General features: G+C 42.1%; 1 protein-coding gene and 1 pseudogene across 1 annotated transcript in view; both read left to right on the forward strand.

Annotated features, from left to right (window-relative positions):
• LOC131410470 (shugoshin 2-like) overlaps positions 1 to 8,697 on the forward strand; it is a 52,271-nt pseudogene extending 43,574 nt beyond the window's left edge.
• A 353-nt stretch (positions 8,698 to 9,050) lies between these two features.
• LOC131410963 (aldehyde oxidase-like) overlaps positions 9,051 to 27,326 on the forward strand; it is a 73,687-nt gene continuing 55,411 nt past the window's right edge. The window contains exons 1-5 of the mRNA XM_058549546.1: positions 9,051 to 9,180; positions 20,269 to 20,326; positions 22,413 to 22,509; positions 25,188 to 25,296; positions 26,768 to 26,894. Coding sequence (XP_058405529.1) covers positions 9,136 to 9,180; positions 20,269 to 20,326; positions 22,413 to 22,509; positions 25,188 to 25,296; positions 26,768 to 26,894 — 436 coding nt within the window. The 5' untranslated portion in view covers positions 9,051 to 9,135. The remainder of the gene's footprint in view (positions 9,181 to 20,268; positions 20,327 to 22,412; positions 22,510 to 25,187; positions 25,297 to 26,767; positions 26,895 to 27,326) is intronic.

Below are 27,326 nucleotides of genomic sequence, written 5' to 3' on the forward strand. Positions count from 1 at the left end.
ATATTTCTCCTTGTTCAAAGTATGCCCTTTCCCTTTTTTTATCAGGCATAAGGGCCTTCTTGAGTAATTCTTGTAGTGGGGGTCTTGTGGCAATGAACTCCCTTAGCTTTTGTTTATCAGGTATAGTTATTATTTCCCCATTATATTTGAGGGATTTTTTCACTAGATAGAGTATTCTTGGCTGAAAGTTTTTCTTTCAGAATTTTGAATATATCGATCCACTCACTCCTAGCCTGTAAAGTTTCTGTCAAGAAATCTGCTGAGATCCTGATAGAAATTCCTTTGTATGTTATTTTTTTGTCTAGCTGCCCTTAATATTTTTTCATTGTCGTTGACTTTTGCCAGCTTAACTACTATATGCCCTGGAGAGAGTCTTTTCATGTTGATATGTTTAGGAGATCTATTGATTTCATTCACTGGTATTTCCAGCTCCTTCCCCAGGTTTCAGAGGTTCTCAGCTATTATTTCTTTGAACAAGTTCTCTGCTCCTTTTCCCCTCTCTTCTCCCTCTGGAATACCCATAATCCTTATGTTGCATTTCCTAATTGAGTCGGATATTTCTTGGAGAGTTTCTTCATATGATTTTAGTCAGTTCTCTTTTCTCCTCCATCTGGAGCCTTCCTGCATTGCTATCCTCAATATTGCTAATTCTTTCCTCCACATTGTCATCTCTGATCCTTAAAGCTTCCACATTTGTCTTTATCTCCTCCCTTGTGTTTTTCATCTCCAAGATTTCTGATTGGTTTTTCTTTCTAGTTTCAATCTCTTTTGTGAAGAAATTCCTGAGTTCATTGAATTGTCTATCTGTATTCTCTTGAAGTTCGTTGAGCTTTTTTATGATGCCTATTTTGAATTCTCTGTCATTAAGGTTATACATTCTGTGCTTTCAGGGTTGATTGCTAGGTGCTTGTAATTTTCCTTCTCCTCTGGAGATGTAATATATCTTTTCATAGTGCCTGACAGTGTTGGTTTATTTTTCCTCATACTGGAAATGTCTGGTCACTGTTTCCTCCTGCTATCACTGGATGGGGGCCAAGAGCTGTGTAGTCTGAGCTCGCCCTGATCTGTGGGTGCTCTGGTTGACCCACAGCTGAGCTGAAGCATGGTTGAACTGAAGCGCAGCTGAGTGGAGGCTGCTGGGAACAGCTGGAGCTCAGGCATGGCTGGGCCAAAGAAGCCGGGGCTGGAGCGTTCCTGAGCCTAAGCATGGCTGAGCCAATGCAGCTGGAGCTGGAACGCGGGAATAGCTGGAGCTGGTGCGTGGCTGGGTTGAAGCAGCTGGACCCGGGGCACAGTTGAGCCAGTGCAGCTGGAGCCTGGGTGAGATGAAGCCGGAGCAGCAGGGAGTTGGAGCTGCTGGGGCCAGGCCACCGGGGACTGCAGCTGCTGGGGCGCTGGCCTAAAGTTTTTTCTAGTGTGTGATGTTAGATATGGATCTAATTTTATCTTTTTTCCAAATAGCTACCCAGCTTGTTGGGTAGTCTTTTTATTATAGCTGTCCCAGCACCATTTATTTATTTAAAGATGCATCTTTATCCCAATGATTTGAAATGTCAACCATGCCATATTCTATATATACTTTTAGCAGGACTAATGCTGGACTTTTTATTCTACTGCTGTCATCGGCTCTGCTTGTCTAGTATTGAGGCTTTATAGTATGTTTTAATATCTGGTAGGGCTACTACCCTCTGATAGTTTTTCACTGTTTTCCTTGATGTTCTTACATGTTTGTTTTTCCATATGAACTTTAGTGTTGACTTGTCTAGATCAGGGTTTTTCCGTGTTGGCACTATTGAAATTCTGGGTACGTATTTCTTTGTTGTGAGAGGCAGTTCTGTGCATTGTAGGATATTTAGCAGTATCCCTGGCATCCACCCACTAGATATCAGTAGCATCCATCCACATATAACAATAAAAAATGTCTCTAAATGGAGCAGAATGTCATCTGGGGGGCAAAATTGCTGTGACCTGAAAACTACTACTTTGGCTTTTTGGTATTTTTATTGGGATGGATTGAATTTCTATGTTAATTTAGGGAGAGCTAACATCTTTGTATTGAGTTGTGCTATGCAAGAACAGGAGATATCTTTCTAATTATTTAAGTCTTCTTTTGTATCTTTTAGAAGTGTTTAAAAATTTTCATCATAGGTTTTACACATTTCTTGTTAAATTTATTTGTAGGGATTAATCTTTGTTGCTGTTGTAAATGGATATGTAAATGGGACATGTAAATCATATCCAGTGTTTATTGTTTGTGGATATGAAAGCTGTTGAATTCTGTGTAAGTTTATAACTTGCTACTTAACTGAATTCTTTTATTCTCTCTCTCATTTTTTTCTCTGGAGTTTTCCAGGTATACTGTGATATCATCTGAAAATAGAGATAGTTTTACTTCTTTACCCATTCATGTCTCTTATTGATTTCCCTTTTGTAATTGCATTGGCTAATACCTCAAGTGCAGTGTTAAATAGTAGCAGGAATAATGGGCATTCTTGCCTTGTTCCTGATTTTGGTGGAAATACCTCTATTGCCTCCCCATTAAACAAGATACTGGCTTTAGAATTAAGATATGTGTATGTAATTTATCATATTAAGAAAGTGTCCCTCAATGTCTATTGAGTGTTTTAATCATGAATAAGTGTTGAATTTTGCCAAAGGTTTTTTCAACATCTATGAAAACATCATATGCTTTATTGCCTTAGATTTATTAACATGGTGTATGATAATAGGTTTTCTAGTATTGAACCAACCTTGCATTCCTCAAATATATCTTATTTGGTTATGGTGTATGTTTTTCATAATATGGTGTTAGATTTCTTTACTAAAATATTTTGTTTAGAATTTTTGTGTCAGTACTCATAACTGATATGGGTTGATAGTTTTCCTTGTTTGAAATGTCTTTCTCTTGCTTAGATATCAGTATTATACTTTCTTCGTTAAGAGAATCAAGAAGTTCTCCTTTCTTTACAATGCTGTGAAATAATTTACAGAATGTTGGGACTATCTGGTCTCTGAAGGTTTGGTAAGATTCTCTCTGAAACCATCTGGACCAGGTGCTTTTTTCGTGGAGTAGTTCCTTACTAACTTTTTCTATTTGTCTTGTGACTATTGGTCTGTTTAAGCATTCTCACTCTAATAGGGTGAGTTTTGGTCATTTGCATTTGAAGGTTTTCAAATTTATTTGCAAAAGTCTCTAAAAGTATCTCTAATAAATTGGACATATAAATGAATTTTAAATATCTTTTCTTTCAATGATTATTTATCCTTTGTCATTTTTTTATATTTGTGCTTTTTCTCTTTCTTTTTTTTCTTGACCAAGTTAGGTAATGGTTTGTCTATGTTGTTAAATTTTTTTATCAAAAATTAGAACTTTGATTTATTATTAGATCTACTACTTTTCTGTTCTCTATTTCATGAATTCCTGTTTTATATTTATTTCCTTCTTTGTGATTCCTTTTGATTTACTTAGTTCTTTTTCTAGTTTGTAGAGTTGGGAATTCAATTTATTATTTTATTCTTTCACTTATATGAATAAAAGTGTTTAGTGCAATTAATTTTCCTGTGAGCAATGCTTTGGATGCATCCCATAGATTCTGATATGTAATGTTTTTATTGTCATTATTTTTTAATTTCTCCTTTCACTCAAGAGTTGTTTAATAGGAGATTTTTAAATATCCAGGTGGATGGACCTTTCTGTTTTTTGCTTTTGTTTGTAAAATCTAGTTTGATTGCATTATGGTCAGAGATTGTTTTCTGCAGTAATTTTACTTTATGGAAGTTACTGATGTTTTCTTTGTGACCTAATATATGATCAGCTTTTGTAACTGTGCTGTGAGCACTTAAGAAGAATATGTATTCTCTATTATCAGAGGGTAGAGTTCGATAGATAATCATAAGATTTACCCTATTGATTATGTTGTTCAGATCTTCTATCTCCTGACTGTTTTTTATCTACTTTATCTGTCTTATACTGAGAATAGAAGATTAAAATCTCCTATTATTGAGTTCCTGTCTGTCTCCATGCATCTCCTGTTTTTGCTTCATAAAGGTAGTTGCTCTGCTATTTGGTACATAAATATCATAATTACTATATATTCATTATGGATTAGGGCTTTTACTATTGACAGTGTTCCCATTTGCAATGTTCAGTTCTTTAGGTCTTAAGAGAGAAAGACTTTAAAAAATATATTTGTATTACCTTCCTGATAACTCCTGCCACTCCTGTCCTCAATGCCTATGACGATCACTCTGTAGTAGCAGTTTCCTCTCATTGGGGGCCTATCAGAAACTGTGATATACCTGCTGCATGGCATTCCCAATCCATAAAGAAAGGGGAAAAATGGTAGCTAGGTTATCATCACTCTTAGTATTTATACTGAATGTACATTGTGATTTTCGTTTTTAAAAAATTTACCAACTCAACTGTTTACCAAATAATCTGCATGCCCAGTGGATCTAAAGTAAAATGGAGTACTATTTTATTACAGCGTTTTGCTATACATAGTTTAGAATAGGTAGCTCTTTTGAAAGAATTAATTAAATTCTATCTAATTACCCAAGGCAGTGGTATCACATTGGCTCAGGAGAGGGGTGCAGAGAAGAGAAAGAGATCTATTCACCATCTAACCATTTATACCCATTTTAATTTGGGATCATGTGTATCTATCTCATCCCAAACCCGTAAATAAAGTAAAGAATAGCTACTACTCCACTTCTTGCAACATGATATGCTAGATGCATGGATCAACCCTCTTCCTGAAAAAATAAAATACAATTACTGGGTGAAATATTTAAAAAAACAAACCTTGAATGCATTTATTAGCTAGTGGAGAAGTAAGAAAGCTCAGATCAGAGACTGAATGAGTGCAGGAAGCCAGAGAGTTAGATGGAGCCTGAAACTGGCTGTTTGCCTGAAGGCATTTGCCTAACTGGGTGAACCTAAGCGTTGGATCCACAGCCATGTGGGGCTGGAGACAGAAGGCAGATCCTAGGGTTTAGCTAAAATGGAGAATCTAATAGTAAACCTCGTTCGATAAAGTTGGGCTACACTTTCAGTAGAAGAGCAAACTAAAAATAACCTTCCCATCAGCTGTTTCAGCCATAATTCTGGTTCTGAATTGGGGAGGAAAAAAAATCTGAGAATTCATAACCAAAAAAAAAGAATTTTCCCATTCCCAGATTATTAAGACATTTACCCATGATTTCATTTTGTTTTGACATTTAAATTTCTGATTCACGTGGATTTTGTTCTATTGTATGGGGTGAGGTATGAATGCAATTTTGACCTTTTTGCAAACAATGCCCCATTAATTTAAAAATTCATGTTTTCCAATATTTATTGGAAATGCCACCTTTTTTTATGTTGTATTTCCATATGCACTTAAATTTATTTCTCCATTTTCTCTTCTCTTCTACTAGTCTGTGTGTCTTTTTATGCCGTACTACTGTACTCTTTAAATTATAGAGACTTTAGGAAAGATTTGAAGTTTCCCTCACAGAGGTTTGACACTTTTCCTGTTAAATTTATGCCTTGGTATTTCATCTTTTTTCTTGGTAATATAAATGGGATCTTCTCTTTGATTCTCTCTTCTAATTGATTATTGTTGTATATGTGAAGATTATTGATTTCTATATGTTAATTACTAAACTGTTATTGTTTTTAGTATTTTCCAGATATATCTCCTGAAAACTAAGCTATCTTTACCTCTTTTTACCACATAGAAGTGTGGATTTGAAGCTGAAACACAGTAGCTTAACAATTAGCGCAAAAATGATACATGATTATTCTCCTTAGATATATTAATGTGATGAACTATGTTCATTAATTTGCTGATACTGAAACCTTCCTGTCTTCACGGACTAAACCCACTTTCTAATGTGTGCTAGCTGTCGTCTCTCAGCTCTAAGCCCACCTCTCTATACCTTGCTGTGTGATGCTGGAACTCGAGAAATCACATTGCTGCTTTGCCGGCTGACTCTCTTTTAGCTTCTGTCACTAGGGGGCGATAGAAGGAGATGGAAAACCAGAATGAGGGAAAAGGAACTTGCTCCTTCCTGTTTGCTTGCTTTCCTGTCAGCGTCAGCTCAGCGGTGTTGCTTTCCAAGGAGCAGCAGCTGGTTCCAGTCACCAGGTGGTTAGCACTCCTAGAACCAGCCTCATTATGCCCCCTGGGAGGTACCAGCACTGCTTGGGCTGTGTCCCCTCCCAGGCCTCCGGCTTAGCTCCTCAGGGAGCCTCCTTCAGGCTCCTGAGGTGGCAGCACCATCCTGGCCACACGCAGTCCTTTGAGATCTGAGTTCCAACTCTGGGAAGCCTTTTTCCTAGCTCCTGAGGTATTAACAGCGGCTGAACTGTGCCCTCCCCGCAGAGGTCTCCTCCAAGCTTCTAGGTTCTAATAATCCCAGCCTCTTCCTTTTTTTACCCCAGCTGGTTCCTGTACATTGCTAGAGGAAATGCAATATGATACAACCTTTATAGAGGAGATTTTGACACTATCCAGCAAAATCACATATGCATATAAAATCATTCAACCCAGCAATCCCACTTTTAGGAAACTATACCAAAAATTCTCTTGACAAAATACAAAAATTTCACTATGGCGTGGTTTGTAATAGCAAAAAAGAAAAGAAAAGAAAGGAACAATGTAAGAAACCATCAATAGGGCACAGCTAACTTGAAAGCCAGCTGAAATGGATAAAAATAGCTATCAACTTGGTGACAAACAGAGATATTTGACCTTAGAAAAAGTATGTGAATTTGTATCTTTATGAGGGTATACTCTAAGGAGAATAAGAACTGTAAAAGATCTTAAACTTTCATTCACTAGTCTTATTGCTGCCATAATATTGATATGGCTTTTTTGAAATAGATCTAAGGACAGATTAAAGCAATTATGTTAAGATTTTAGAACCAAGATTTTTTGGCATAAGACAAAAATTATAAAATCCAAGAAAGTTAAAAAAACTCTGCAATCTTAAATTTTAATTAGAAATATTAGTGTGAATTGATTCTTTTTGCACTCCTCTTTTTAAAATTATGTATTTTCCAGCTGTGTCCATTTTTCTAAATACTATTTCCCATTCAGAGGAAGCAGAGCTCTTTGGATCAATGGCTGATTCCGAGTCTGGGACAGGTTAGAGATGAGGGGAGCCTGGCATGTTTTGGTCCAGAAAGCAAGGAAATTGTAAAAACCTCATGGCGACCACATCAAAAGGACACAAGTTCGCATTTGAAGGTGCTTCCACTGGCCTAAGAGGGGACAAACTGAACATCAGTCAGAATGATGACTGAAGTTGGTTAAAACACTAACTATACAAAGTCGTAAGTTCATAATGATAATCAAAAAAAGGAGAAACAAAGCAAAGCATATTGGATACCACTGGAAGTTGCTAGGACACTTAACTCAATCCTCCAAAAATTCATAATTTAAGGGAAAGTAATAAAAATTTATCTTGCCTTTCTGGTGTGAATTTAATTTCTGCACAGTCAGTAGCTCCAGTGAATAGTGATAATTCTTCGATTCAAAAGAATCTCAGCTGATGAATGCTGAGGAATGTTAGAATTAAAGAAATTACTCATGCAATCCACTCATAAAATAAGTGCTTCAGGAAATGGTGAAACCCTGAGGTGCGATGTTGACGGAGAAATTCATTATGAAGAGAGAACCACTGACCCTGGTGATCAGTCTTAGCATCGCTGAAAACGAGACAGCAGACACCGTCTGCCTCCCCATGTGCTGCAGTGTCAAATGTAGGCACCACCTGCGAAGCATTCTTACTCTCCCCTAAAAAATGAATCAAAGCATCACATCTATATGCAGTGTACAGGCAAGAAGACGGATGGAAGAAAAAAGAACAGCAGGGAGAAACCTCCAGCCATCCTCAACATGCATTCATTCTACAGGACAACCCACCTCCATTCTTCTTCACCATGCTAATGCGTTAAAAACGGGTAGTGGGTGAGGAGACTGTTCTAGATTAAAAGGGACTGAAGAGACAACAAGCAAATAGTACATGGAGTAGAAATCAAGTGTAAAAAGACGTTTTTTAAGACACTGGGAAATTTGAGGCTATTAAAAAAATATGCATTTTGTTGGATTTGATAATGGCATTTTGGCTTAGTAAAAAAAATTTTTTTTTAAATGTGTACTGAAGTATTTAGGGCTAAAACGATATATCTGAGATTGGCTTTAAAATACTCCAGAAAAAATACTGGAGTATGGTAAAATGTTGACCAGTTTTACAGCTTAGCAAGTGAGGTGTACAGGAATGCTAGTTGTACTCTTTGTACTCTACAAATTTTGGAAATTTTCACAATAAAAATCGTGTTTACAGAAATGAAATGACACAGGAAAATATTCTAGGTATGCTCAGTGAAAAGAAGTCTGGAAAAGAGTTTGATCCCATTTGAGTTTTTGAAAGGCATTAGGGGCAGGTTTCAAAAACGTACAGATAGACCCAGAAAGTTAACAGTGGTACATTCTAAGTTGTGGACACACGAGATTTTTATTTTCATGCTTTTCAGTATTTTCCAAGATTGATTCTTAAAGTTTTTCCTGATGTTTTACATCTCCATTGATATTTATCAGATAAACTTCGTGGTTATTTACTGAATAAACTGTGAATAACGATAACACCTTTTTTTAAAACTCAGTTTATATCAAGGTGGCTCTTGATTTTAAACATAAACTGGACTAATTATCTCTAAAACTGCGAGGTCAAGTTGTAAACCATTCCTTGTCCTGAGCTCCTCTCCCGCAAAGTTGGGGTCACGGTGCTGGGGTATCAGCTACTAAGGGTCCAGACTGCAGCAGGCGCGGGGGGAGGGGGCCCCGAGCCCTCCTCTTCCCGGACTTCAGATCCGGCTGCAGAGCCGCTGAGCCTGTGCACCAAGGTCGCGGCCGCCGCCCCGGCCCGGGGGAGCCGCGGGTGCCGCCAGCGGCCGCGCAGGCCGGCGCCGGTGACGCCTCACGTCCGGGGAGGGCCGTTCCCGGCGACGCCTTCCGGGCCCCGAGCTCGCGCTGCGGACTCTGCGCGCCGGGCTGGGGCGCTGCAGGCTCCGGCGGCCGCGCTCACTCGCCCGCCCGCGTCCCCGCGTCCAGCTGCCCTCCCCGGAGCGAGCCCGCGCCCGGCGCCATGGCCGGGGCGGCCGAGCTGCGCTTCTGCGTGAACGGCCGCCAGGTGAGGCCCCGTGTCCCCGTGTCCCCCTCTGCACAAGGGGGCGAATAAGAGCGCCTTCTCCCCTGGACCTGGGGTGAGGACTGGGCGCCCTGGAGGCTGGTTACCGGGGAGCCTGGCGTCCCGTCAGCGCTCGGCGTGCGGGGGTGATTGTTGACACCTGCACTGGGAGACGCTCTGCTTCGTGGTGGAGCCAGGACCTGCCTAGAAGTGTCAAGGGGTCAAAGAGCGGTCGTGGAGCATTATGTGCTCAGAAAACGGAGGGTCTTGATGTGAGGAAGGAACCTGGAAAGAGCTGTCCATTGCCTAGTGTTTCTCGGGGTTTTGGTTTAGAGAACTGAGAGGAAATTTCTGGGCTTCGGGGTTGACTGTAATGACTCAGAGAAAAGTGGAGGGGGTGGAGGTGGCTTAGGCAGGAAGAAGCAACAATGAAAATGAATTTTCTTTTTTTGTGAGGAGGTCAGCCCTGAGCTAACATCCATACCAGTCCTCCTTTTTTGTTTGCTGAGGAAGACTGGCCCTGGGCTAACATCCGTGCCCATCTGCCTCCACTTTTATATGGGACTCCGCCACAGCATGGCCTGATAAGCGGTACATCTGTGTGCCCAGGATCCGGGCCAGGGCCGGCAGCGGCAGAGAGTGGGCACTTAACCCCGGCGCCGTGGGGCCCACCCCTAAAATGAATGTTAAGGCAGCCCGAAGCTCGGCAGCAGTGTCCTCGTTGGTTGTTGGCGGCCTCCTCTGCTCTCAGGCTGCTGTGGGTTATTGTTCTTCTACTGACCGGGCCCCACGACACACACCTCCTTCTTCCCGCGTCCCCCCAGCCTCGTCCCTTCACACACTCCTCTCTCCCTCCCTTAGTTTCCATTCCGTCAGCCCCCTGCCCCCAATCTCCTTTCTCCTCCTCTTTCTGCCTCTGTCTGGGAGCTGGCAAGGCCCCCTCAGGCACGAGCCCCACCCCGCACAGAGGAAAGTGATCTCTCAACCCCGTGCAGTGTGAACCCGAAGTCTCCCAAAGGGCTGGTGGAGACGCCGGGGGCGGACTCGGCCCTTGCCACATCCAAGGCCCCTGAGACGGGAACGTGCGCCGACCCTGACCCGAGAACTGGCGTGGTCCCTCCAAACCCGAGTCAGTGACAGCTCTGTTCCTCAGTCCCTGCCCGCCCCCAGCCCCCATGTTAGTCCTGACCCCCCTGGTTCTCCCCAGGACCTGCCAGGACAGGACGCTCCTGGGTCCCTGCTCCCACTTCCTTCCTCCAAAGATGCCATCCACCAAATATGAAAAATACACACAGTTCAAGCCAGCGGCACTTTGAGCCAGACTCCCGTCTCTTGAGACATCTGCTGGAACAAACACCCAAACAAACAAGGCCTGCTTCTTCCATGAATTCCTTCCAAAGATATACAAATATCTCTCAAGCCTAAAATGCTATTCTTTCCTATCCAGGCTACCCACATCCTGTTTCTCCACGAAAATGGAGCTTCTGTGGATTCACCATCACCATCCTATGCAATAGTTAAGATTAGTTTCAGCTGCAAATGGCACAAACTCTAACAGTTTCAACTTGTTCAAACAAGATACAAGTCATTTTTACTTTTACATAAAGGATTTTTGGGGATAGACGTTGTGGGGCTGGTCCAGAAACTTCATGGTGTCGTCTGGGACCCAGGTTTCTTCTCTTTCCTCTGCTGCTATTAATGTGTTTCCTTATGATCTAAAATGGCTGCTGGAATTCGAGCCATTTCATCCCTATTCCAGGCAGCAGGAAGGAAGAAAGGGGGAATGCGTTTTGGGATAGACAACTAACAATTTCTGCCACCATTATTGGAACTTTTCTGTTTTTCTTTCTTTCCTTCTGTTCAGATGTCCCAGTCTGTGAGAAATCATTTCTCCTTCCTTCATGTTCTCATAGCAAATTGTGCATATCAAGTTCAAGTTATTTGTTTAAATTAATTAACATTTGTTATGTCTCTCTGATATATCCCCAGCACCTAGCTCCGAGTTTGACACAAAGAATAACAGAATGTGGTTGCGCTCAGATCAAGGGAAGCTTATACGTACACAGATAATTGTGATGGGGGTAAAAGTTCTAGGAAAGGTGGACATTGGCCATGGGGGACAGGGGAGGATGGTTACTTGGAACAGAGAGTGGGAAGGGGTGTTAGATGACACACTCCCCACAGGAGAGAACATTTGAGCAGGGCTTTGAATGACCTACAGAATTCCGCCAAGTAGAGAGGCGAGGAGGGCTTTCTGGACAGAAGGAATCCCGCATGCAGACGTGGTGAAGGGTAGAAGTCCATGCAGAGCTGGGAGCAGCCAGTTCTCTCCTGTTTCGGGAGTTCAGGATGCGTGGGGTGAGTGGCAGGAGAGGACGGGCCGTAGATCAAAGAGGCCTTGTAGGATATGCCACGGAATTTGACTTTCTTCTCGTATCCCAGGAACCCTTGGATAGAAATTCACCTCAGACCCACCCAGCGTGCCCATTAAAGATGCACATTTTCTGGTTCCCTCTCCCAGAAATCCTGATTCCACAGGAGATTCTTTTTAACAAGCACCCTGCGTGATTCAGGAATTGCCAGCGTGGCAGTTGGCAGCCAGGAGCCAGTGTTGCATTTGAGCAGACACAGGAGGTGACCAGACTCGGATTTTAGAGGTCACTCTGGTAGTGGAACGGAGGGTGGCACTGCGGGTGCCGAGAATGGGGCAGGAGACCTCTCAGGCGGCCTTATAACTGTTCAGGCAGGAGGTGCCCACTGTGGGTTCCAGGGAGTGGCAGTGGAAGTGAGGGGCTGTAGAGACTCGTTTTGGAAGTGTAAGTGGCAGGACTTGGTGACAGTGATTGTGGTGGACTGAAAGAAAGTAGAAGTTGTAAATAGCTCGGGTTTTAAGCTTCGATGCCCTAGCAGGTGGTGAGGCTATTAAACAAGTTAGGGAAAGGAAAGGAAGGAGTAAGTTGGGGAAAGAAATAGAGTTCCATTTGAGGGCCCATTAAGTTGGGGATGCCTAGGGGCCTCCACACTCTTCCTTGTATTACAGTGTGTGCACACACACGCACACACATACGAACACACACACATACACACACACACAATCACATCTCCCTTCCTATGCTGCGGACTCCTCCAGGCCACAGGTCCGACTGTGATAATTGGCACATGCCTCACTCTTGGGGCATATGGCCACTGAAAATTGAGGGTGAGGAGGCATCTCCAGAATAAGCACATGTCCCCTCCTCACCTACTTCCCAGGGGGAAATTCATATAACATGGTGAAGGGTGGACTCTACTTCTGAAATTGCGAAGCATCAAGCTTCTATTTGTTCTGAGTATCCAAAAGAAATCCGATTCTTTTTCTTTGAGGAAGATTGGCCCTGAGCTAACATTTGTTGCCAATCTTCCTCTTTTTTTTTTTTTGGTATTATTTTTTTTTTAATTTTTTGTTTATTGCAGTAACATTGGTTTATAGCATTGTATAAATTTCAGGTGTACCTCATTATACTTCTATTTCTGCATAGATTACATCATGTTCACCACCCAAATACTTACAACCCATCACCACACACATGTGCCGAAGTATCCCTTTCGCCCTCCTCCCTCACCCCTTCCCCTCTGGTAACCACCAATCCAATCTCTGTCTCTATGTGTTTGTTTATTGTTGTTGTTATCTACTACTTAATGAAAGAAATCATACGGTATTTGACCTTCTCCCTCTGAAGAAGGAGGGTATTATTTCACTTTGCATAATACCCTCAGTGTCCATCCATGTTGTCACAAATGGCTGGATTTCATCGTGTCTTATGGCTGAGTAGTATTCCATTGTGTATATATACCACATCTTCTTTATCCATTTGTCCTTTGATGGGCACTTAGGTTGCTTCCAAGTCTTGGCTGTTGTGAATAACGCTGCAATGAACACAGAGGTGCGTGTATCTTTATGTATTGGTGTTTTCAGGTTCTTTGGATAAATACCCAGCAGTGGAATAGCTGGATCATATGGTAGTTCTATCCTTGATTTTTTGAGGAATCTCCATACTGTTTTCCACAGTGGCTGCACCAGTTTGCACTCCCACCAGCAGTGTATGAGAGTTCCCTTCTCTCCACATCCTCTCCAACACATGTTGTTTCCTGTCTTGTTAATTACAGCCATTCTGACGGGCGTGAGGTGATATCTCATTGTAGTTTTGATTTGCATTTCCCTGATAGTTCACGATTTTGAACATCTTTTCATGTGTCTGTTGGCCATCTGTATATCTTCTTTGGAGAAATGTCTGTTCAGGTCTTTTGCCCATTTTTTAATTGGGTTATTAGTTTTTTTGTTGTTGAGATGCATCAGTTCTTTGTATATTTTGGAGATTAAGCCCTTATCAGATGTATGGTTTACAAATATCTTCTCCCAGTTGTTAGGTTGTCTTTTCGTTTTGTTGATGGTTTCCTTTCTGTGCAGAAGCTTTTTAGTTTGATGTAGTCCCATTTGTTTATTTTTTCTATTGTTTCTCTTGCCCGGTCAGACATGGTGCTTGAAAATATGTTGCTAAGACCGATGTCGAAGAGCGTACTGCCTATGTTTTCTTCTAGAATTTTCATAGTTTCAGGTCTTACATTCAAGTCTTTAATCCATTTTGAGCTAATGTTTGTGTATAGTGTAAGGTAAGGGTCTACTTTCATTTTTTTTGAATGTGGCTGTCCTGTTTTCCCAACACCATTTGTTGAAGAGACTTTCTTTTCTCCATTGTATGTTCTTGGCTCCTTTGTCAAAGATTAGCTGTCCATAGATGTGTGGGTTTATTTCTGGGCTTTCGATTCTATTCCATTGATCTGTGTGTCTGTTTTTGTGCCAGTACCATGCTGTTTTGGTTATTATAGCTTTGTAGTATATTTTGAAATCAGGGAGTGTGATACCTCCAGCTTTGTTCTTTGTTCTCAGGATTCCTTTAGCTATTCGGGGTCTTTTGTTGTTCAAAATAAATTTTAGGATTCTTTGTTCTATTTCTGTGAAAAATGTTGTTGGAACTTTGATAGAGATTGCATTGAATCTATAGATGGCTTTAGGAAGTATGGACATCTTAACTATGTTAATTCTTCCAATCCAAGAGCACGGAATATCTTTCCATGTCTTTGTGTCTTCTTCAGTTTCTTTCAGCAATGTTTTATAGTTTTCGGTGTACAGATCTTTCACCTCTTTGGTTAAGTTTATTCCTAGGTATTTTATTCTTTTTGTTGCAATTGTAAATGGGATTGTATTCTTAATTTCTCTTTCTGCTACTTCGTTGTTAGTGTATAGAAATGCAACTGATTTTTGTATGTTGATTTTGTATCCTGCAACTTTACTATATTCGTTTATTACTTCTAAAAGTTTTCTGGTGGATTCTTTAGGGTTTTCTATATATAAAATCATGTCATCTGCAAATAGTGACAGTTTCACTTCTTCCTTTCCAATTTGGATCCCTTTTATTTCTTTCTCTTGCCTGATTGCTCTGGCTAGGACTTCCAGTACTATGTTAAATAGGAGTGGTGACAGTGGGCATCCTTGTCTGGTTCCTGTTCTTAGAGGAATAGCTTTCAGTTTTTCACCATTGAGGATGATATTACCTGTGGGTTTCTCATATATGGCCTGTATTATGTTGAGGTTCTTTCCTTCTATACCCATTTTATTCAGAGTTTTTATCATAAATGGATGCTGTGTCTTGTCACATGCTTTCTCTGCATCTATTGAGATGATCATGTGCTTTTTATTCTTCATTTTATTAATGTGGTGTATCACATTGATTGATATTGCATGTTAATCCATCCCTGCATACCTGGAATAAATCCCACTTAATCATGGTGTATAATCTTTTTAACGTATTGTTGTATGCAATTTGCTAGTATTTTGTTGAGGATTTTTGCATCGATGTTCATCAGTGATATTGGCCTGTAGTTTTCTTTTTTTGTGTTGTCCTTGTCTGGTTTTGGTATCAGGTAATGTCGGCTTCATAGAATGAGTTAGGGAGCTTCCCCCCCTCCTCAATTTTTTGGAAGAGTTTGAGAAGGATAGGTATTAAGTCTTCTTTGAATGTTTGGTAGAATTCACCAGGGAAGCCGTTTGGTCCTGGACTTTTATTTTTGGGGAGGTTTTTGATTACTGTTTCAATCTCCTTACTGGTGATTGGTCTATTCAAATTCTCTACTTCTTCTTGATCCAGTTTTGGAAGGTTGTATAATTCTAAGAATTTACCCATTTCTTCCAGATTTTCAAATTAGTTGGCATATAGCTTTTCATAGTATTCTCTTATAATCTTTTGTATTTCTGAGGTGTCTGTTGTAATTTCTCCTCTTTCATTTCTGATTTTACTTATTTGTGCCTTCTCTCTTTTTTTCTTGGTGAGTCTAGCTAAAGGTTTGTCAATTTTGTTTATCTTTTCAGAGAACCAGCTCTTGGTTTTATTAATTTTTTCTATTTTTTGTTGGTCTCTATTTCATTTATTTCTGCTATGATTTTTATTATTTCCCTTCTTCTACTGATTTTGGGCTTTGTTTGTTCTTCTTTTTCCAGTTCCTTTAGGTGCATTGTTAGATTGCTTATTTGAGATTTTTCTTGTTTGTTGAGATAGGCCTGTATTGCTATAAACTTCCCTCTTAGAACCGCTTTTGCTGTATCCCATAAATTCTGGCATGTCGTATTTTCATTTTCATTTGTCTCTAGGTATTTTTTGATTTCTTCTTTGATTTCTTTGTTGACCCAGTCATTGTTCAGTAGCATTTTGTTTAATCTCCACGTATTTGTGGCTTTTCTGATTTTCTTCCTATAGTTGATTTCTAGTTTCATACCGTTTCGGTCAGAAAAGATGGTTGGTATTATTTCAGTCTTCTTAAATTTATGGAGGCTTGTTTTGTGGCCTAATATGTGATCAATCCTGGAGAATATTCCATGTGCATTTGAAAAGAACGTGTATTCTTTGGTTTTTGGATGGAATGCTCTGTATATATCTACTAGGTCCATCTGTTCTAGTGTATCATTTAAGGCCAATGTTTCCTTATTGATCTTCTGTTTGGATGATCTATCCATTGGTGTAAGTGGAGTGTTAAAGTCCCCTACTATTATTGTGTTACTGTCTATTTCTGTTTTTATGTCTGTTAATAATTGCTTTATATATTTAGGTGCACCTACATTGGGTGCGTAGATATTTACAAGTGTTATGTCCTCTTGTTGGATTGTTCCCTTGATCATTACGTAATGCCCTTCATTGTCTCTTTTTACAGTTTTTGTTTTAGGGTCTATTTTGTCTGATATGAGTACTGCTACCCCAGCTTTCTTTTCATTGCCATTTGCATGGAGTATCTTTTTCATCCCTTCACTTTCAGTCTGTGAGCCTCTTTAGGTCTGAAGTGTGTCTCTTGTATGCAGCATATATATGGGTCTTGTTTTTTTATCTAATCAGCCACCCTATGCCTTTTAATTGGAGCATTTACTCCGTTGACGTTTAAAGTAGCTATTGATAAGTATGTACTTACTGCCATTTTTTAACTTTTTTTTTCTCAGTGTTTTAGTAGTCCTTCTCTGTTCCTTCCTTCTTCTATACAGAATTGATGGTCTCTTTAGTTTGACCTCTGTCTGAAAGCTCTACTCTTTAACTCCCCTCCTCCCTCCTTTTATGTTTTTGATACATATCTAACCTCTTTTTTTGTGCATTTGTATCCATTACCCTTTTATCATGGAAATAGATAATTTTTCCTATTTGTGGTCTTCTCTTTTCCCCTTAAATCAGTCCCTTTAACATTTCTTGTAGCACTTGTTTCTTGGTGACAAACTCCTTTAATTTTTGCTTGTCTGGGAAATTTTTGATCTCTCCTTCCATTTTGAATGATAACCTTGCTGGGTAGAGTATTCTTGGCTGTAAGTTTTTTCCTTTTAGCACTTTAAATATATCATACCATTCTCTTCTAGCCTATAAGGTTTCTGCTGAGAAGTCAGCTGATAGCCTTATGGGGTTTCCTTTGTATGTAACTTGACTTTCTCTTGAGGCTTTTGGGATTCTCTCTTTATCTTTAATTCTGGACATTTTGATTATGATGTGTCTTGGTGTGGGCCTCTTTGGGTTTATCTTGTTTGGGACTCTCTGTGCTTCCTGTACCTGAATGTCTGTTTCCTTCCTTAGGTTAGGGAAGTTTTCATCTATTATTTCTTGAAATAGATTCTCTGCCCCTTTGTCTCGGTCTTCTCCTTCTGGGACACCTATAACACGGATGTTAGTGTGCTTGATGTTGTCCCAGAGGTCCCTTAGACTGTCCTCACTCTTTTTAATTCTTTTCTCTTTTACCTGTTCAGCTTGGGTAATTTCTTCTAGTCTTTCATCCAGCTCACAGATCTGTTCTTCTGTATCCTCTACTCTGCTTTTGAGTCCCTCTAGTGAATTTTTCATTTCCAGTACTGTATTTCTCATTTCTGATTGGTTCTTTTTTATATCTTTCATTTCTTTGTTGACATTCTCACTGAGTTCATCTATTCTTTTCCCCACATCAGTGAGCATCCTTAACACTCTTTGTTTGAACTCTCTGTCAGGCAGGTTGCTCATTTCTGTTTCACTTAGTTCCTTTTCTGGGGTTTTGTCCTGTTCCCTTACTTGGAATATATTCCTTTGCCTCCTCATTTTGCCTCTTTCCCTGTGCTTGTGAACTACGTATTAGGTAGGTCAGCTACGTCTCCTGCTCTTGGATAGGTGACCTTATGTAAGTGATGGCTAGGAGGCCTGCCGTGTGCTTCCCTCAGTTCTCAGTGTTCCAGGGGTGACCCCTATGTGGGCTACATGTGTCCTTCTGTTGTGGCCTGTTTGCTCTCCCTGTAGGCACCCAGGGAGGCCGAGTTATGCTCCTGGCCAGCTGTTGTAATGCTCAGCTGCTTGTAGTTGTTGTGGGCCTTTCAGTCTCTTTATCAGGTGTGGGGAGCCCCAGCACAGTTGGCTGCAAGTTCTAATACCACATTTGTGTTGCAGTATTTCTTTTAAGTGAGTAGGCCCCCAGCGTGGCAGGTTGTTAGGCTCAGGGCCTTACAATTGCTATAAGCCTCCAGCCTTTAGGTCTCTTGTCACTTCTCTGAGGATTGCAGCTGGGTGGGGCTGGCCTCAGGCACAGGAGCACCCAATTGTTTCAGGCTTTGGAAGGTGGGGCAAACCCCCTATGTGGGTCTTTGAGAAGCACAAGCCTTCTGCAGCTGACAAGCCCTGCCGCCCACAGGTCCACACACAGAGTCAACACAGTCTTGCCCTGTGTGCGTGCCCCAACCTCCCGAAGCAGACGCAGTCTCTCCATGGCGGGAGCCCCACACACTCCACCGCCGCCCCACACTCGCCACCCGCTCCTTGTGCACGCCCTGCCCCGCTGAAGTAGGCTCAGTTGCCAGGCTGCAGAGAATCCAGTCACCAGTCTTTGCAGGCCCACAAGTTGCCTGAGGGCTTGTTGTTGGGTGGGGCCAGTCTCTAGGGTGGGCTGCCTGCCCTGGCTGAGCTGGATTAAATCAGTGCTCTAGCGGGTGGGGCAGACCCTGGGCCAGCAGGCCTCAGGGAGAACTCCAATGGCATCTGTGTCAGCACGCCCACACCAGGCCACAACAATGGCCGCTGCCAATGTCCCAGTCCCTGGAGAGGTCTCACCCCTCATTGAGATGCACACAGGGTTCATTAGGTGAGTCTCTTTTCACCAAAGCACTGTGCACCTTTCTTTCTGGTGACCTTAGGTTGCTTTCTGAAATGGGTGAGTTTGCACGTGGGCCCTTCAAGAGCCGGTTTTAATGTCTTTGTGAACCAGCTTTTCCGGGGGTACTCCCCAATGCTTCAGTAGCAGGGAAAGTCAGATATTCTGCCACTCGTCTCGATTGTGCTGGGTCCACAAAATGCCCACAGCAGGGGTGCTCCCCAGCTCAGGGCCCTGCGCCTCCAGGGAGGGCTGCGCACATTTGGGCCGCTCTCGGGCAGTCGTGAGGTGCTGTGGCCCGTGAAGGCGGCGTTTTTTTCTCTCCAGAAGGGAGTTTCTGCCTCTTCCACCTCAGTTAGGATTGTCCGTTGTTGCAGAAGTTCCTCTTATCCAGTTTTTCAGCTCTGTCTCAGGGGTAATCTTTCTACGAGTAGTTGCAAATTGGCTGTGTCCACAGGAGGAGGTGAGTTCAGAGTCTGCCCACGGTGCCATCTTGACTTCTCCAAGCCGCCAATCTCCCTCTTTTTGGTTGAGGAAGATTGTCACTGAGCTAACATCTGTGCCAATCTTCCAAACTTTGTATGTGGGTCGGCAACGCAGCATGGCTTCAGGAGCGATGTGTATGTAGGTCCGCGCCCGGGATCTGAACTTGCAAACCCTGGGCTGCTGAAGGGGAGTGCGTGAACACAACCACTACGTCACCAGGCTGGCCCTAGAAATCCAAATTTTCAATGAAAAAAGAGAAAACATGGTCACTTTGGAAAACCTAACCCATCATGACATTTGAATCATGCCGTCCCTTGGGCACTGCTGTACTGTTGCTGTGTGGCTGGGTTGCCCATGCAGACTTGCTTCTGAAGTGAGCCCTTGCTTGCACATCTTTGTATCACTTGGCATAGGCATTTTATCTTCTCCTTTGTTTCTTTGATTTGGGGGCCACTGTTGGGTGTGATCTCTTTCTGAAAACTGGAATTCTTTGAACACGATAAACAAACAAGTCTTTTTTAAAAACTAAATCAATTTCTCGGATGCTATTCTGTTGGAGCAGCCACCCCCACCTCCTTCTTCTCTACTCTGCTCCGCTGGTGTCTTTTGCCTCACGTGCTTCAGACTCGCTAAGAGAAGCTGGGCAGGAGTCACTGGTGTTCTGTTAGTGGAAACAACTGCTGCCTTATTGAACAGTGATGATTCAGGACCCAGGACAGTGCAAAGTGGTGGAGGGGCTCACGATTTAGACTCCACACGTAAGAGAGGTGATTTGTACATCACAGGTGTTCCGTAAACATTAAATCAACTTGAAAATACGAGTAGAAGAGTTAATTAATGTACATTTCCATCAAATTAAGATGAGCCTGCCAACGCGAATATCACACTAGCTCCCTCACCTTTATGTGTATAACTCTTCTTTTCCTTCTGGTACAGGTGATAGAAAAAAATGTTGATCCTGAAACAATGCTGTTACCATACCTGAGGAAGAAGCGTATCCTTGTTTTTGCTTTGAGTGTGTGTTTGTGTGAGAGTGTGTGTGTGTGTGTGTGTGTGTGTATGTATAGCTCTGATATCCTCATAAGGTGATATTTCACATCTTTTTAGAGCCACACTGAATCAGATTCCCGACAATTTTGGTTTCATGTTCTTCTTTGAGAAAGTCCTACGTGTTAGTTGTGTAGGCAGTGCACAATCGTGGCTGTCAGAAGAACCACGTTCTTCGTAATCTCTGTTTTGGCACTAAATGTATTGTACAAAAAGGAGAAGCTAGCAATGGGAATTAAAACAAATGTTAAAAGGGCTTAATTAAGCATCTTTAGGATTAAGAGTCACAATATTGACATTGTATCTTCAAGGACTAATACTCATGCATGTAAATCTTCTGAGACGAAAGTAAAAGAACAATGGAGAAATTACTTCTGAAAATGTTACCTTAGGAAAGCTTTCTAAATAAAAATCACCTAAGGGATGGATTCTTAGCCTGCTATGCATGAATTCCAGTGGGCTTCCAGAGGTCTGTAGACCCCACTAAATTATATGCAAAATTATGTGACAATGAGAGTGTGTACATTTTTTTCCCCTGGAGAGAGAAATTCCCAAAAGAGTCCACAACTCAAAATGCATCAATAACTATGTTCTGAAAGTCATTCAAGATCTTTGGACATAAAAACAATGAACACTGATTTCCTGGTTATCCATGGTTGCAATGTGCATTTAAGATTTGGTTCACTTGTGGGTGACAGAAACTCCCAAATAGCAGTAAACAAGATAGAAGTTTATTTCTTTCTAAGTGTGTTAGTTCAGGTTCTCTGGGAAGTAGACACCAAAAAATGGGATTAAATGTGCATGGGTTTTATTAGGAGAAATGCCTGAGTGAAAGGAAATAGGGAGGGAGCCAGAGAAGGCTTAGGGAGCCATTAGACCACAACGCAAGTCCTACCTGTAGGGAAGAGAGGGAGAGAAGGTTGAGTGGAAGGGTCTTAGACTGCTGAGTGGTCTAAGGCATGTTCATCAGGGCGTTGGGGATGGTTGACAAGGACCGCCATGTCTCTCCATAGCTCTGAGCCAGTGATGGGGAGCAGCCAGGGAGGCCTGGCTTTAATGAAAACTGGGGAGATAGATATAACAGAGCAGCATCTGGGTCTCACGGTCTGTTACCCCCCTGTTGAAGGAGGTCTGTGAGGCACATTCTCGTGGCTGTCACACTCACATAAGGGAATCCCAGAGGTAGGTGGATCAGGGCTAGTACAGCAGTGTCACAATGTTATCAGGGACCCCAGCTCCTATGTCCTGCGGCTCCCCGTTCATCAGCGTGCAGCTTTCTCCTCATGGTCAGAGATGACTAACTGAGGTCCAGCCATCGTATCTGAATTCCAGGCAATAGGAAGAAGTAAGAGATGGAGAAGGGAGCACCCCTGTCATTTTGAGGACATTTCCCTCCTGGAGGTCATACACAACAATTATGCTTACATCTCATTGGCCAGCTTTGGTAATGACCCCACCTTGCGACAGAGGAGGCTGGGGAAATGTATTTTTTCTTCTGGGCAAACATGTACATAGCCAAAAACTTGGGGTTTCTATTACCAAGGAAGAAGGAGAGAACAGATATTGGGGAACAACTAATAATTTCTGCCACAGAGAAGCAGAGGAAGATGGCAAATATGGATAATACGAAACAAATATTCCAAGAATTATATATAATTTGACATTTTACTTTGTCATCAAAGACACAGATAAGGATGAGAGCAAATGTGCAGTATACTCATACTTTCAAATACTCAAGCCCTTTTATGTATAGACTCTTCTTTTATTTTTTATGTTAGTTTGGCTCTATTTTTAGCAACCTGGGGTCCAGTTGTTTTGAAAGGGAGGAGACTAGGTATAACACACAAATGGAAATAAAGAATTTACAAGATTCTAAACAATAGCAGCTAAAACATACATGTATCATTTGATGAATATGTATTGAACGTAGCTATACATTTAAGAGTATTTGATGTGTGTTGTCCTCTAAAGTCGGAGCTATTCTAGAAAGAGAATTATGGAAAACACATGATCTTTAACCATGCTTTCTCCAGTCCGACTGACAGGAACCAAGTATGGCTGTGGAGGGGGAGGCTGTGGCGCCTGCACGGTGATGATCTCACGATATAACCCCATTACCAAGAAGATAAGGTACCTTGTAGCAAAGTCCAGATATGTTGCACTTTTGTAGTTTTGAACTTTGTTTCATTCCTTCCTTTGGTAAATATGCACTGAGCACTTACCATGTGACAGGAACTGTGCTAGGCATTGGGGGTACAGTGATGAACAAAACAGACATGGTCTGGGGAATACGAATGGGTTAGAAGAAAAGGGTACCATCAGTGAGGATAACATGGTCAGAGAACCCCTGTTGAAGGGTGAAACGCTGTCTGTCTCCCTGTGCTGTCTGAGGAGGACAGGAAGGGCTGAAATGGCAGTAAAGAATAATGTCATCACCACACTCTTGTACTACTGTTACCTGCCCTTGCCCCTGTAGATGCCTTCTCCATACATTAGTCGGAGAGGCCAGTTACAAGTATAAACGAGATCACAGCACTCTCCCACCTAAAAATCACCAATGGCTTCCCATTGCATGTAACATCTTCTCTTTATGTTTGATATTTATCCTTCTTCAAGTTTGCCAAGTTTCTTGGATCTGTGGGTTGATGTCTTCTATCAGCTTTGGAAACTTCTCAAGCCATTATGTCTTCCAATATTTATTCTCTCTCTCTCTCCCTCCCCCCTCTCTGAGACTCCAATTATGCATATTTTAGACCATTTTACATCATTCCACAGATATCAGAGGAGAGCTAAGGATCTGAGCACAGGTGAGATTTCAGAGATCTGCCTGTGTTCCAAAGCCAAGCCACCTGCTTTGAACTCTGGGAGATCCCCCCCTGCCTTACAGCCTGGCTGCCCACTTTTTAGGTCACTGGGGAGTTCCCTTTGCTCTCCTGTCTCACTGTCTCTGCTTTGGGAGATCTCTTGCAGCCATGCCACCCTGTCTTTAGCATCTGGAAGCTGGCAACTGCCCTGCGCTCTGTGAAGCCTGAGAGCCTGCAGTTCTCTCAGTTCTGCTCTCTCTCAATCCGCCTTGTCCACGGGCCAGTGTGCCTGGAGAGTTCTTTCAGCACTCCTTCCCTGCCCCATTTTTAGGCTGTTGTCCTCAGCACTCAGTGAAGTCTGGTGGGAGAAGAGTTTGGGGAGAGTGCAGTGCAGCATTGTATTTTAATTTGTGGCATCAGCCTACATGTGGCTATTAACAGTTTGTTGAACGTTGGTCTGGGTTCTCCTTCTTCCTGCCTAAGGCAGATTCCTCCTCCTCTGTCCATTGCAGGCAGGATGAGAACAGCTGTATCTCTTCTCTCTTATGAAGGGCTTGTGCTAAGACCAGCCCTGTGGCTTAGCAGTTAAGTGCGCGTGCTCCGCTGCTGGCGGCCCGGGTTCGGATCCCGGGCGTGCACCGACGCACCGCTTGTCCGGCCATGCTGAGGCCGCGTCCCACATACAGCAGCTAGAAGGATGTGCAACTATGGCATACAACTATACTGGGGCTTTGGGAGAAAAATAAATAAATAAAATTATGAAGGGCTTGTGCTTAATGGAGTTTAGTTCATTTAAGTTTTTATGTACTTAGCATCTGATGACTTTTTAAAAACTTATGATTATGTATCTTATATGGCTTGTTTTGGTTTTTAGAATGAGAGTGAGCATTCATATATATTTCTGTTTGTGCCTGTAACCGTTTCTTTCTGCTACATCCATAGAGGTGGAATTGCAGATAAAGGAGTGTGTGCACCTTGAAGGTTTTTGTGCCTTCCAGTGAAATGTCTCCCAGAGGAGTTCTAGATCAGTTTAATTTCTTTTTTTTTCTTTTTTCTTTTTTTTTGCTGAGGAAGATTCCCCATGAGCTAACATCTGTTGCCAACCTTCTGGTTTTGCTTGAGGAAGATTTGCCCTGATCTAACATCTGTGCTAGTCTTCCTCAATTTTATACGTGGGTCCCTGCCACAGAATGGCTGCCGTTGCATGGTATAGGTCTGTACCTGGGAACTGAACCCACCAAGGACCACCTAAGTGTAGAGCGAGAACTTGACCGCTAGGCCGTGGGGCCAGCCCCCTCAATTTACATTCTTATCAGAAGTATGTAAGTTCCATTTTCCAAAACTTTGTTAATTATGCATATTACAATTTTTTAAAATCTTCATCAGTTTCTTTGATTAAAAATGGTGTTTTCATTGCTTAATTTGAATCTCTTGATTATTTTTGAGATTGAACATTTGTTTCAAGTATTTATTGGCTGTCTCTAGTTCTGTTGGGTGAGTGAGAAGTTTTCAGGAGACGTTCTGAGTTGGACATTTTCCAGCACTAGGTTTGTGGGGTTGAGGAGTTGTGTATCCCACACTGTATTTCTTCTTCTGAAGCACAACATCCAATCCACTTTATTGCCCAACAAACCCCTGGCCCAGCACTGCCTAGAAGATGGAAGATGCTCTCGGTGATTGGTCTCATGTGACTAGAGAGGAGACTGACTGCCCCTCATTCAAGAGAAAAAGACACATTAGAGGAAACTGTTCTGGAGTTAGAATTAGGAGACCTCATTTGATGCTGTCTCTGACACTCCAGCTGTGACCCTGAGCAAATCACTCTGACCCTCAGACTCCACTTCTGTAAAAGGGCCATGAGCTAAGGATGAAATGCATGTGCAATTATACAAAAATGCATGGGACATTATACAAAACCTGCCCCATTAGAGGTGCTCGATGAATGCTCAGTCCCCTTTCCCACTGGATGCAATGTAATTTCTTCTTCTCTTTTGCATTCTGAAGACATTATCCAGCCAATGCCTGTCTGACCCCCATCTGTTCTCTGCACGGTGCTGCCGTCACCACAGTGGAAGGCGTAGGAAGCACCAAGGGCAGGATTCATCCTGTTCAGGTGAGGGTGTGCCTCTTCCTAATGGGACTTCTGTGCTTCGAAAACCATTAATGACATGGTGAGTCCCTGAGAGGGCTACAGCAGGGCGGTCTCGGCCCTTCTGCTTGGTCACTGCCGACAGATGAAACCGAGCCGGGCCAGGGGTGAAACCTAGGCCGTGTGGGTGTTTTGTGACTGACTTCTTGGTAAGATGCTCTTGGAAAACTAGAGGACTTTCTCTTTTTAAAGAAAATCCTGACATCACTGGGTTTGTTTTCTACATTCTAATTAGATGGGACCTGTCCATCTTACATCTTCCAATCTCAAAGAAACGAGAGTCATGTGCATTGAGGCATATAATTTTGTTGTTTTTTATAAAGTGGAAACTAACATGATGTTAAAGCTGAATGAAAATCTCAACTACCAAAAAGGTTTGTTAAATTCAAGGCTTTTTGAAAAGACAGATAATATGAATTGTCAGTGAATTTTGAGGCTTTTCTCCTAAGGCAGCACCTTGTTATAACTTTGCCTCAAGTGAAAGGGCGCCTGAGATGCCTGACTTTAAATTATTTAGACATCGCCCCTAAAAATGCTATTGCTACTTGTTTTTATCTAGGTATGAGGGTCACTAATGAGGAGAGGGTACAAGAGGGAAACAGTAGGGACAATATAGAAAATGGGCAAACTTGAAGTTCTCTGGACCTGAAGGAATCTTGAGTTCTGTGTATTTTCTATGAACCTCGTCACCTAGTGGGAGCAGGTTCTGCCTGGAGACCCTTGTGAGACTTGGCTGTTCAGAGGCAGGAGAACAGCCTTTCATCCAGTAACTGCTGTTGTTGCAGCGTAGCCAGAAGACGGCTTCGAAATGAAGTTGGAGCTCTGAACTTAGACTCCAGAGAGAGAATGCTGGGGGAGAAAGTTTGGAAGAGAAATAAAGAAATAATGTTTCCTTCTTGAGTGTTTTCTGAATTAATGAGGGACCTTGGTAAACAGACTCCACCCAAAAAGCCTTAGGGTGGTGTGGGCAGACAGAAGTCCCTCAAGAAATACTTGGAGTTTAGTTGTTTCTCAAACTGGAGTGTAATTTGGTTAATTTTTCTGAAGGACTTCAAGGGATTTATCTCAGCGATTCCCATTCTGGACTATACATTGAAACCACCTGGGGATCTTTAAAAACGCATGTCTGTGCCCCACCCCCAGAGATGCTCAGTCAACAGGTCTGGGTGCTGCTTGGGCCTTGGAAATTTGAAAGCTCCCCTGGTGGTTCTAAAGGCTGAGAACATTTACTGAAGCTCAAAAGCTGGTGAGGACCAGTAGTCCCGGCCTCCCAGCCCAAGACAAGGAGACACCCAGGATGAGAAGGACTTTCTGGGGTCTCTTCAATTTTAATGTGCAAACAAATCCCCTGGGGATCTTGTTGAAAAGCAGGTTCTCATTCAGAGGTCTGGGTGGCACACAAGATGCCTCATTTCTAACCTTTTTGTTCTTCCAGGAGAGGATCGCCAAGTGTCACGGCACGCAGTGTGGGTTCTGCACCCCTGGGATGGTGATGTCCATCTACACGCTGCTCAGGAATCATCCAGAGCCCACTCTGGATCAGTTAACTGATGCCCTTGGTGGTAGGTTATATGTGTGTGTGCTTTTTAAAATAATGATGATGGTGAGAGCTAATATTGGACAGTTACCATGTGCCCCACACTGTGTTAACCTCTATAAAAAGATTATTTCATTTACTCTTTACAATAACTTTATAAGATGGACATTATTATTATCTCTCTTTCATAGATGGAGAAACTGAGGTTTAGAGAGAGTAATCTATTCAGAGTTGTACCATCGATAAGTGGAGGAGTTGGTTTCTTCAAATCAGAATTCAAACAAGATCCACACGTTGCACTTGGCTGATATATTTCTTAAGTCTCTCTTAATCTGTAAGAGTCTCCTCACTTTTTTATTTTTTTATTACTTTTATAATCATTACAAAGCCAGTTTGTTTACCCTATAAGAGTCTCCTCCCTTTTTTATTGTTTTATTACTTTTATAATCATTACAAA

Source organism: Diceros bicornis, chromosome 10, assembly GCF_020826845.1.
Source record: "Diceros bicornis minor isolate mBicDic1 chromosome 10, mDicBic1.mat.cur, whole genome shotgun sequence".
In the NCBI taxonomy this organism is placed as follows: domain Eukaryota; kingdom Metazoa; phylum Chordata; class Mammalia; order Perissodactyla; family Rhinocerotidae; genus Diceros; species Diceros bicornis.